Source organism: Lycorma delicatula, chromosome 1, assembly GCF_047948215.1.
Source record: "Lycorma delicatula isolate Av1 chromosome 1, ASM4794821v1, whole genome shotgun sequence".
Classification (NCBI taxonomy): Eukaryota; Metazoa; Arthropoda; class Insecta; order Hemiptera; family Fulgoridae; genus Lycorma; species Lycorma delicatula.
The window spans coordinates 298,873,174-298,886,903 of record NC_134455.1 but is presented as its reverse complement, the minus strand read 5'-3'; the positions used below and the strand labels follow the sequence as shown (position 1 = coordinate 298,886,903).

The window sequence follows — 13,730 nt, the reverse complement described above, 5'->3', positions numbered from 1 at the left end:
GTTCTCTATGAAGCGAAGTAAAAATTATAATTTTGCAGTAAATAGTATTTTACAGTTATTATAAACAGCTATTTTAACTGGGTACTTCCAAATGTCAACTCGCAATAATGAAACCTATAAATTGGATAGGTTACGCAATCTCATCATTTATGTCACATATTTTTTCATAATGTTGTCTATTTAATAACATTTTTGTATCGAAATCAGAGAAGGCGATGCCCTCTAAAGGTTTAACTCGACTAAGAGTGGCATAAATCTGTCCCTTGACAGAATATTTCTTGCCGATGTCTACCACAGTTCTGTCAAAGTTATATTTGCACTTTGTGAACAGTTACAGCTCAGCTTAATATTAGCATAATAGCATCCTAAGCTCTACTTCACCGTGTCCCTTTGTCTGCTGAAATGTTGGACAAACTGGTGAAATATCTTCGCAACCATCAACGTCTTTCATTCTAAGACGTAATCAAATATAATAGTCTAACAACATAAAATATAATAGTCTCGTAATCAAATTTTGAGTACAGCTTACGGTAACTCTCCTTCCTCGTACATCAAGCCGAGGCGGTGAGAACGTTGCTCTTGCATTTCGTTTGACAAACGTTTATGCATTAAACTGACAGAATGAGCATGATTCTCTAGACTTTCTTTCATAAGAAACGACTGTTGTGCGATCTCGTACGTTTTCGTTTTTTAGAGTCTATATTCTCGTTGTTCAAAGTCTCTACGGAAATATTAATGAAATTTCTTTCATTATTTTTTCTTAAACGATCATTCCTTTCTTGGCAATTTTCCTTTAAATGTCTCATTTGATCAGCTCATTTAGAAGGCCTACCCATATTTTAATTATATAATAATATATATACGACTTTATACAACTTAATTTACTAACTTTATGTATATAGGTATTACTGAAAATTGTGATGTAAAATAATTTATACAATATAGAATTAAAAACAGACTTCATAAAAACAGTTGTAGTAAAAAGAGTTACAAATAATTATTTTTTTATTTATTAACTAAAGTAAAAATATTTACAACAAATTACTATTTTTGAAGTCGGTGCCAGCCAACACAAGTTAAACAAAAAAAAAACACCTATGATCAACATAATACAAATCCTAAATCATGCAAAATTGGTAATAGAAGTTTTACTAAAATAAAATGAGATCTGCAAAAATATAATGTAATAATAAAATGCAAGATACAAAATTAAGATACAAGAATAATTTATAAACGCTTAGATACATATGTTATCGCCAAGTATATATTATGTCTTAGCGAACTAAAAATGAGGTATGATCGTGAGACTCTCTCTCTTATATCTCGTCAGATCCCATTTTACATTTGGGAATCCCGTTTAGCCGCCTAGCGGTCGGTTGAGGTTCTTACTTAACGTAACTTTAACTTTTGTTTGCTGGCACCGACTTCAAATTTGTTGTAAATACTTTCAGTTTAGTTAATAAATCACAATATAAGTTATTTTTAGTACTATTATTTTTTTAAGTCGGTTTTTATTTTTATTTTCTCCAATAAACAAATTTAATGGTTTTAATAATAAAACTTAATTATGAATTTTAAAATATTATAATTAAAAAAATTTTTTTTTTCGGATTTGGTGCTCGAATACTCTCAAGTATTTAATGTTCTTACTCTCTTTTTTTTTCAATGTGATATTTTAAGTAAAGTATTCACACTGAAAGATTTTTTTTTAATTCTGGAAATGGATTTCTTTGTATTGGATGATGAGCATCATTAATAAGTTATATTTAAAAGTATATAAATAAGAAGTGAATATAGTGACGTCGAATATTTTTTATTACGAGAACTACATAATTAAACAAAATATACATTCAACTCATTAATTTCTTCTTTTTCTATCTCATTTCGGTTCTCTCTCATCATCACACTTTCCATATTTAAACAGAAGTTAAAATATCATGCATAGAGAAATACAGATTATTATATTTAAAACACGCAAGACATTTTAGAGATCAGATTTACAAGCTAAGTAAATCTATCAGCTTGCAAGCTAACTTGCAATCTGAAAGTTATACGTGACAGGACTACTTATATTTTTGACAAATATACTCGTACTTTTCAGGAATTATGAAAATTTTTCTTTTGTACAAGCGTTGACTGTGTAGAATATACCCAATATATACCTTAAGAAAGATGCTTTATTTAAAATTATACAAATAAACTAGATTCACTTCCTCATGAATTTATGGTTCATACTTGTTGTTTCATTAATAAAATAAATATTCTAAAAATAGTAAAAAGAGGTTAGAAGGACTTTTCGGAAAGCTCTAGCAAGAAAAAACAGGGTTTTAGACAAATCTTTTTCAACGTAATCACTTGGCATATCCGTACATTTAAACCATCGATTTACCAACTTTATACTATTTTCTCTGTAATGAAATTTCTCTGAAAACTAAGCAGATTTCTCAGCTTTTACCTCATCGTTTGAAATGAATCTTCTTCCGGCGAGTCTCTTCTTCAAGTTTTGGAAGAGAAAGTAATTACTGGGAACCAATCTAGCAAATGTTTTGCGTGTGGAAGTTTTTTTAAGTTTTGGTCACGGAGTTCTACAGCAACAACCTGAAAGGTGTGTGAAGGCGCATTATGATAGTGAAAGAGCACTATATTTTTGGCCCTATTTGAATGTTTAACTTGAAATATGTAGCCATGAATTTTTCTGCAGTAGGACACATTTTCAGATTTTTTGCGCTCTTTCATCTGATATTCATAATTTGGCCTCTGGCATATAACGGTTAATCCATGTTTAATCTACAAGGTATAAAACGCCAAAGAAACTCAGTCGAAATTTTTTTAAATAATTATAAACATCCTTGAGAAGTGTTCAGTCGAATTTGTTTTGGGCGACTGTTAACAAAAGACCCACCGAGAAGAAAGCTTCTCATATAGAAAACATCATGTAAAATATAATGAACACGGAGAATCGTGATGTTTGCAATATCAACAAGCTCACGTCCATCATTTTGAGAAGAATTAAGGAAAAATAGAGGCTCTATTTATGAACATTAGTCGGGTTCAGAAGATGTAGAGATACACGTATAGCAATATTAATGTAATTGAATAAAATGTTGCCAAAAAAAACTGAAACACAGTCATTGCTTTTGTTGATATATAAAATACGATAGATGATAGAGTGAATATGATAGAGTGATATGATAGAGTGAATTGGAATCTATTATTCAGGTTCTTGAAAGAGGCAGGAATAAAGTACCAAAAAAGGAGCGTAATTCAGAAACTTTATCTTTTATGTAGGTGAGCTGGCGGGCAAAATGTGTGGACACCAAGAAGCTTTTGTCCAATGCTTTTTTTGTCTTATGCTCGATGTGATCACCGAGTATCAGATGAAAGGTACGACAAGGATGACTACTCTTACAAGTTTTATTCAGTGATTACATCGAGAGAGGTCTCAACCAAGTGAGAAAAAGAGGCGGGAAATTTTGGAGGTGTAAGTATACATGGAGTAAAAGTCAATATGATACACCTTGCAGATAACATTTACTTGCAGAAAATGACCAACCTTTAATAATCAGGCTGGAAAAGTTTCGGAATATAATTTAAAAATAAATAAAGAAAAAACTAAAATCATGCTGCAAGTAGATTAGAATTGATTAAAACTGCGACTTAGAAGGTGAAAAATTTCTGACCGTAGACTACTTCACCTACCGGTAAGTAAGGTAACCGTAGATAGAAGTTGTGAACTTCACCATCCGAACAAAGGCAGAACTCAACAAAATGTGCAGATTTTTCACGGCAAGGAATATGAATATGTCACTGAGGAAAGAAACTGCTAAAGATGTTTAAGTGGAATATTTTCCTTTAAGAAAGTGAAACTTGGATATTAGGGAAGTAGAGAAAGAAAGGATTGAAGCATTTGAATTATGGTGCTACCGTACGATGATGAAAATTAGATGGGTTGGCAAAGTTACAAATGTATTTTTATTATTCTATTTTATTTCATTATTTTATATATATATATATTTATATATATATAATAATGCTGCATATATGCAGTAATTGTTATTAGATGCCAACATGTTTAGCTACTGCCTTACACTAAACAGTATAATTTTCTATGGTACCAAACTTTAAAACTCAAATTTTTCTTTTACCAATTTTATTATTAGTATTTCTTTTCTAATTGTGAAACATAAAAAACAAAATGTAAATTAACATAATGTATCTAAATAATTAATTCCTTTTTTATTAGCTCTCTCTACTTGCACTGATGGCTAAATAAAGTCTTTATCAATCATTTACTGACGTTTGAAAGCTTTCTTGAAGTTTAGCTACTTCCGTGTAAAACAAATATATAAAAAAAAAAAAAAAAAATAACAAAAATTTTGCGTTTTCCGTGACGCAAAAGAATTACATCACGTAAAAAACCACTACAAACAAGTAGTCAACCTTAGTGAATATAGTTTTTGAAAAAATCATTTATCTTTGTAATTATTTTAATTAAAATTATAATAATTCTTAGAATTTATGATAGCATCCATATTGTTACCTATAGAATCGTTTATATATGTAAATTATCTTCGAATTGTTCAATAATACACACAAGAATATAAAGAGTAGAACAATCTTAGTTTTTAAGTTTTAAGAAAAAAATCTGCTAACATCTACTGTATCATTTTGATTAGTTTTCAAATCTTTTTAAATTCACTTTCAAAGTTAAGAATAATCATTTGAAAACGACCTGTGAAAAGTTTTGAACAGTTCTGGAGTTTGAAGGGCAGACAAACAAAAGTACATGATTTAAAGTAAGAAAACAACAATGCCTTCAACTAATTTACTTAAAAATAAAACAAGTAAAAGAGAACATATAATAAACTTAACATTAGTATAGCGATGAAAACTTTAAATGTATGGTAAACATATAAAAGTTTAAAATATGTTTAAGGTAGCATATCATATTATTATTACATTTTAAGAAAATTATGATTGTCTAACGAGAAAGAAGACTATTAATGAATTAAATAAACCGATAGCGTTTTGATAATTACTGAATTGAGAAGTAATTTACTATTTAATACATGCGTTTCAATATGAATTTATTAAAAGTTAAATTATATAAAGAGAATATAATTCATATAAAAGCTTACCTGAGTTTTGTAACTGCGGTTGAAATTGGTAAGTAGCTTTGAAACCTTGACCAGGCCATTGTGAATCGGCGACAAACTCGATGAAAAGTTCTGACCCGGTCGATAATACTTCTAGTTCATTAATTTCATTACACACTTCTCGAATAACAGGAGAAGAATCTCCCCGACCATCATGTACTCGCATGACGTCTGCTCGATTTAAACAGCTGTATAAAGAAAATCATACAGTTTAGAATACTGCCGTCGGACGTACACTCATTAAAACTTAGTTGTTAACAAATGATAAATTGCGAACATTAAAAATTTTAATTAAGAGAAATTCAATATTACAACTGAGTAATTTTTGGATACATCTTTTATCTAAAGTGGAGAAAAGAATATATTTATTTACCTTTTGAACATTTTAAATAGATTATTTACTGTATTTTCATATAAAAACAATTGCAATTTTTTGATTTTTCATTGCTAGCTCAAAAGGTGTGATGAAATAATGATTAGAGGAAACCTATCAGACTACCAGTTAACTATTTTAAGATAGTGTATGCATAATCGTATTATATAATAACCTTCTGCAAAGGCTATGAAAGGAAAGTAATTATGTTAGAGAAATTATATTTTATCTATAATAAAATGAAAAAATCTTTTGTTTTGGAACTTTAGATATTATTTGTAGATTTTTTTTTAAGTTTACTTGAAATTAAATTAGAATTTTATAAAAATTATTATTATAAACAATATCAAATTTAGTCCAATTATATTGCTTTGTTCGAATTAAAAGTAACTTCATTAAGAAAAATAGTAGATAAAATACATCGACTTTTCTCTTAAAATATAATGGTATGTTTGGAATTTTTTTATTATTAACCGTTTTTACTAATCACGCTGATGGTTAATTCAAAAACAAGAGTTAAAAAAAACATATTTTGGCTTTCAATAAAATTAAAAAAATAATACCTTTTTGCTTCTACTATGTTTGATTAATACTGTTACAGAATGAACAGATTTTACTATTTTAATTTATAACAGGATTGTGATGGGAAAGAGAAACTCAGTTTAAATTCCCGTGTAATATGTAACAGGAAATTAGTACGTACTCGTATGTGCCCGTAATTTTGTAGTTTGTACACAAGTGTAATGATATATCATTTCGCTACGTATTTTAGTACTTAGTTGTACTATACATATATTGTTTAGCAATAATTAATTATTTATACGTTTTTTTTTGTTAAATTTTAAATGTGTTTGTATTATTAATAGAAGAAAATAGTTACATAAAACCACGAAAAACTTAGTAAAATGTGTTTTGAAATAAAAAAAAAATATATAATTAAAACAATTAATACTTGGAGAAACTTTAAAACAGAAAAAAAAAATTGGTATATTTACATACTGCGTATAAGTTATTAATCTGCATAAAATAAGGTTATGTTTTTAGTTTAACGTCGAACATATTTTAATGATCTTTTCTATGTAAAAAAAAATTAATTAAAGTATTATTTATGTAATAAAAATTCGATTTATACCGACAACGGAACTAAGGTAAGAACCTATTTGGTTGTTACTATTAACTTTGTTCTAGAAAAATATAAATAAATGAATTCCTGTTGGATTTCATTCATTCATCCATAAAAATTCATTTTGCGCTCTCACACTCTTTCATTCTATCCTTATCTCTCTAAAACCCTTCTCCGTACATTTTCACTTTCACCCACTCTTTCTCTCTGTATTGCAGTGTGAGAACTGGCAACTTCGTTTCTTTGCGTTCTCAAAAGTTAATTACTTTTTTCATATTAAACAGATTTTTATAAAATCCTTTAGTAAAAACGGCTATTTATGTTTTAATAAATATTAAAAATCTCCAAAAAATGTTTTAACTAAAAAAAGAGGATCATTTAATCATTTGTTGTCCAAATAATTCTCATTATTAGAAAACTACGTCGCTTGACTTCTCTTTGAATACCCGTTAATTTAATTCAAACCTATATTTCATGAAAGAGCAAAACATCCTTTTAAATCGGACACGTAAATCTTGCTTTTATGGAAGAAAGATTTTTCCAAGAAATCAATCAATATGAAAAATCTTCATAATACTGAAATTAAAATTTTACAGATTATGTTAGTTAATTATCTTATGTGTTAAGATTCGAATTGATTGTTTTCGTAATCTATGATTACTGCATTTGAGATTTATTCTTCTAGCTCCTTTTGTCCAAGGAATTTTTTAAATTACTCGAATATAAATCAGTTTGATGTAGCAAACAACTATGAATCTTATAGAAATTACAACTCATAAAAGTGATTTTATTTTGAAAATTTCATTGCATACAGAATTAATCTGACACAAGCAAATATCGGCAGAAATTCGAATTTTGATCCAAATGAATAAATTATATTTGTTTTATAATTTTTTTTTTTTAAGAGAAAAAATAAATCTATCTAAAAAAAAAATGTAGATGTACCTTAAGCCGATATTTTCCTTGCAGAATGATTAATAATACTCTTAGGAGTTGTTTAAGAAATATATTGTTTGATTCCCTAACAAATAAATAACGAATCAAGGTACTCTTAAAGATACAAGTTTCATATTTTTCCTGCACTCTATTATTCATAAAAAGTAGTAATTTGATAAAATATGTTCTTTATTCTACAATATTGTTTTAAACATGAAATTTATTCTTTGTCAAACAAAACAGAATTTATCAGAATTGTTTACAAATATACATATTTATCATAAATTTATATAAGTTAAAAAAATTGTGAACAAAGTAAATTTCTGAATATATCGTACCAATATTAGTATCATACAAAAACAAATTTGTTTTCATAAAATATTTTTTTTTACAAGAAAAGCCTTGCGAAAACTTTTTTTCATGACTGTCATAAAATAATGATTACTTATACAGTAATTATATTAATTACTGTGGTTCACACGGATCTCCGTGGTGGAGTGGTGTGAACAACGTTCACACCACTCCATCACGGAGATCCGTTATTTACATAAATAAATATAAATTTAAACAAAGCTAGATAAAGTAAAGAAAGTATTTATAATATTGAAAAGTAGATTTAATTACTTTTTAATTTTATGTGCTCATACAATATTGTTTATCGCAATATCAGTTTCATTCATAAAACTGGCTTAATTAATAATTTCGAAAAATGTATCCACTGTCTTTATACTAATGAAATTTTTTTCCATTTCTTTCTATTTCGTGCAAATTTTTTTTGCTAGTCTTAACATGCATCTTACGTCTTAGGTTTTTAATTATTTGTTTCATATATTCTTTTTTTTAGTTTTTGCACTTCATACTTCCTTCCAGAACCAAATCCATTAACCTACATTTCTTAATATGATGTATTACACTTCTATTACGTGATTCCCCTCTTTAATATTTCTCTCTAATCTACTTCTTTAAAAAAGGAGGTTTCTAAAATCTGGCAGATAGAATGGAATCAAACAATCAGTTTCATACTGTAAAAGAAACGTTAACCAAATTGTACTAGACACAGTTTTCAGTTTATAGATCTACATTTTTAATAATCCTCTCAATTAATGAAACTGACGATATGGGCCTACGTTAAGTGAAAAAATATATGTATCTATATATATACATAAATACTTAAATATAATTACTTGTAAATAAATGTTTAAAATATTAAAGTACAATTTTTTTATACTTGGCTAGTTCTTTGTTGAGCACAATCTTACTTTTCAGTTGGCATTAACAAATTTATACTTTACGTATTAGTTAATACATAAAGACGAATCATGTCATTCATATCTAATCCTTTTTCTTGTATCGTATTATTATGTACTATCAATGAAATATTGATAGTTATTTTGTTTGAACTAATCCATTAGAAATTATCTAAGGTAAAAGCCATTAAAGTATAAGTATCGCCATAATAGCCATTAAAGTTATGTTTTATTTAGCAACATTTTCAGTTTTTATCCCTCTAAAACTTCATATATCCCTTTTCCCTTTTTATCCCTTAATCCAGACTTTAACTACTCTTTTATAACTATTTCGTCTAGTAGTATCAGGAAGTACTAAAAATAAATTAAAACTACATTTTATGCAAATATTGCCCAGATAAACAAAAGATACACTAACAATTTTGTTAACAGAATACAGAGAGAAGTATCGTATTTTATTGTATTATTTATTGGCAAAATAATATGTAACATTTTTTTCACAATAAGAAGGATTCACTAACATTTGGAAATATAATGGAAATTTATCCGTGAACATAAGAAGGAAACCGAAGACACAGTAAAATAATAATGGTAAAATATAGCCGATATATCCCCTGCTTATAAAATTTGAAACAAAGGTACATCATTTTCCCATAAATCTTTTAAAAAAGTGTGAAAATATTGAAAATAAAAAAATTATACTAGTGATTCTTATCAGTAATATTTCTGGCAAATAATTAAAAATTAAATCTTTTTAATTCACTTAAATCAAAATTTTACTTAAAATGATTTAATTAAATTTTCTTTTGTTTACTGAAACACCAACTAAGAAATTGTATACATTTATTATATTTTAAAGGTAGGATGTCCTTTTATCCTAGGAGACATTAAAGTTATTATTTTTAAGTTAAAATTCCTTCAACGGAGAATATTTTGCTGACTTTCATAGGGGATTAGAGATGTATCGTTTCAGTCTTTCATTCAAATGTTCCAGATTTGATCACATCAGAGATGGTATTTTTTATATCCTTAGAAATTTACATCCATTCAAAAACTTTAAGCTTATGTAATGAATTAGTCATCGAAAAAAATTAGATGTTTCATTTTTGTGTCTATTTCTTTTAATAATTCAAGATTTTACTTAATTTACTTCAGAAAATATTACATATATTTGGAAGAGTACTTTTATAAGAATCCAACCAATTTATAAACTATACTTAGTTTCCAGATTACATAAATTACTCATTCTGCTTTATGTAACATATTAAAATTATGATCACACATAGCATTCCTCTCATGACAAATTAATAACGGTTTTTACAATCTTATCTTTACTTTAAATTTTATTATATACCAACGGAGGCAAAAAGTAAATCCCATCCCATACATTCACCAAATTTCATGTATAAAACGTTTAGTTCACAATAGTTTTGGTTACGTTTTCTTTAGTAATGCATGTTGATTTCATGAAGTTGTAATTTAAAAAGCTAGTACTATAGTTATGTAAGAGAAAATTTGTTTTTAATAAGTCTTCATTACATTATTTATTGAAGATAGAACACTGATATGTGATTTTTTCAAAAGAGAATGTGAGTCTTACAAAACAGGGAAAAATTAATATTGATAATTTTTACGGCAATATAACTGCTTAACGTTATCGGTAAATCAATACAATTCACGTTTTTGCAAAAAAAATAAACGTAAATTGTAGAAGAAAAAAAAATTTGGTGCAAAGCCCTCATAGCGGAGGTAGACTGTCAATTTAAGTTCATCAGGAAGACAATCATTTCGCTTGGACTGTAGTTGCCTAGATCATCTGATTTTTTTTATTCATAAGTTTTTGTTTAAAGACGCACTGAACGAGCAGCGACCGGTTTCAACTTTTACACAGACAACAAATTTTAACCATCAGTGCTTGAAATTTCTTTAATTTATTTTTAAATAATTGGTAAAATATGTAATTTAATAAATATTATTAAGATATTCATTTAAGATTTTCCTGAATATATTTTTATTATGTTTTATTTACATATTTTTCAAGTCTTTTTATTTTTGTTATGGATGTATTAAGTTGTTTAAATACTATCTTTTTGATTATTTTTTCACCACCAGTTCTATTCAATTTTTCTTTTTAATGAGAATATTCATTTTATAGCTTGTGAAAAATATCAATTTTGTTTGAGTTTCTAATCCAGAAACTTTTAAATAAAATACAGAGAAGCTAAATCTGCGGCGGAAAACTCTTGTAGTGGGTTCTGAAGAAATTACTCCCCGATTTGTAATGTAATTAAATAGAAATTATAAAAAAATTAAATATAATCTGAAAGAACAGTGTTTTTCATCTATTTTTACATACTTTTATATTAATTTTTAAAAATTAGATCGTTCATTTGCCAACCTTCACTAACTGTACAGGTCTTTAAACTCTCCCTCAAATTCATCATTTCATCTCTTGCAATTTCCAATGGCATTGAAGCGATTTATTGATGGATAGGAGCTTTTAAATAATCAAGGGTTCTGTTTAAAGATTTCAGCGTTTAGTTGTCACCAGAAAAAAAAATCCTATGCTGAAAGTTCGGGTGACCGTGTCGGTCATGGGATGTCTCCCCATTGAGAAATAAGATGTCCGGGAAACATTTCTCTGAAGAAATTGATTTATTGTTTTATGGCGAGAGCAGTGGCCCTGCTAAAAATAAATTTTTGGCTTGATTTCCAAGCACATTAAGTCTTGGTTGCAAGAAGTCGGGTACATTAAGATTCACAAGTTACTGTAACCGATCGTTTCTTCCTCAAAAATATTTGGCTTATATTTCAAAATTCAACAACAGCACACCAAACTGTAACGCGCTCAGAGTTCAGAGGCCATGAGGTCAGGGTTCAGAGTTCAGAGAGTACAACTGATGAAGTTGTAGGAGATTATTTTCTATCCAGAATCGAAGTTTTGTTTGTTAACACCTACACGATAAATTAAAATGGGCTTCATCACATGACAGTACAGTCGAGTTTATCAGAACATATTCCAAAATAGCCTGGCAAGAAGCAATACGGCTGATCAAGTTACGTTCATTTAGCTGCAGCACGATCATCATTTTCTAAGGACGAAAATGTAAATTGGCGTGTAAAATTCTCCTTAAAGTCAGATCAGAAATGTTTAATGTAGCAGTGTGCTTAAGAGTTGAGCAACGTGGAATTTGTGTAACTTCTTGTCTCACTTCTTCAGTATTTTCGGGGATCGAACGTTGCCTACCTGGTGGTTTCTTCTTCAAAGGTGAACCGGTAGCTCTAGACTGGACACCCATAACTGAGTTGTCTTCTTACTGGGTATCGCGGCGTTTCGACCTAGCCGAAAGAGTGAAAGAAATAAACTTGCGAGTTGATAACAGAATCACCATTTTTATAATACGTTTCAATAACAAAGGCGCGATCCTCTCGAAGGTTGTAACTGAAATGGCAACATATCCGCTACAAATGGCGTTCCGATGCCAGTCCCTGTACTATTAGCGTTCTAATTTATCAGCTGAGGTGGAAAATTTGGGAGTTATTTCTGCCGGGTACTGTATAACGTTAAATTTTATAACTTCTTGCAGTCATAATTTAAAATCTTAACTGATACCAAAAATTGAAGTTCTCCATACAGCTTTACATGCTTTAACAACTTTTTTAAAGAAATGCATCCTACGGAATAATTATCTAATGTAATTTGAAAAATTTAGGCACGTAAATCTGTAAAAATACTTCCACAACGTACACGACAATTTTATAAAGTCACTTTCAGTGAACAAAATCTATTACCAGTATATTTCAAACTGGAAAAATAAGATTATAAGTTTAACCAGTAATGAATTTCACTTGTGAGATTTCTGGGCTTTTGAGTAAATTAGGCAAACTACTATTCATTTTTATGTAATTTATCTCTTCCTATTTTGTGAGTATGTATTGTCTATGTGTAGTTTAAATTAACTTTTTCGTGATTTTTCAAGATTAGTTGAAGCACAAACGAATATGCCGATATAACAGTTAAAAAAATGTGTAGGAATCATAGTACTTATTTTAATGATTTAATTAGCGTTGTGTTATTAATGATTCACCAAAAAATTGTAAATTCATTTAATATTATTAGAGATTTAAAAATAGCGACTCAAACTTTCAGTAAAATTTCTTCTTTCATGTGCACTTGAATTTTTATTTTGATAAAAAATTTTCTAATGACTTTCCAATTCAGAAAGTTGAGTGTGAGTTCTATAAGCAATAAATTATTTAACATTAACATTTTCCACTTCAAAAAATATTTAATGTTAAAAATTGTACTTTTTTAATGAAAATATGTTTATTCATATTTGAAATATTTCATTGTTATAAATTTGAATGAAAAGTAAGTGGTTAAAGAAAACAATTAAGCGGACTAATTGTTATTTTAAAGGAAAATACTTATACTAATACAGGTATATAAAGTTATATAACTTGGATCAATAAATTAGGAATAAGACGAGAATCGTAGCGTGCAGGAATAGTAAATTTATATGCTAGTTTTCTCCTCTCAACATTCACAATTGGTTACTGTAGTTAGAAATTCTCACTTTTGGTAACTCTCCAGGGATTTATCTTTAAGACAATGAAATAATTTGAAAAACAAAATTAAATATAAAATAAAAGATATAAAAAATAATAAATTGAAATGTGTTTTTACTTACAGAAAAATTATTTTTATTTTAACCCTATAATTCTAAGAGAATATGTAAGTTTCCATCTTTAGTTAGGTTTTTCTTTACATTCTATGAAACTTCATAACGTCTGTACCAAATGTCATTTAACCTCATTAAACTACTAGTTTCAATCGTATTAACCGACAATAGGGTCCATTGTCCTTAGGCCAAAACTAAATTTATTTGGGACTC

The 13,730-nt window shown here is 28.0% G+C and overlaps 1 protein-coding gene across 1 annotated transcript in view; it reads right to left on the bottom strand.

The window, feature by feature from the left end:
* The window catches only part of LOC142317857 (suppressor of lurcher protein 1-like), a 545,965-nt gene that overhangs the window by 189,631 nt on the left and 342,604 nt on the right, over window positions 1-13,730 (bottom strand). The window contains exon 6 of the mRNA XM_075354406.1: window positions 5,139-5,344. Coding sequence (XP_075210521.1) covers window positions 5,139-5,344 — 206 coding nt within the window. The remainder of the gene's footprint in view (window positions 1-5,138; window positions 5,345-13,730) is intronic.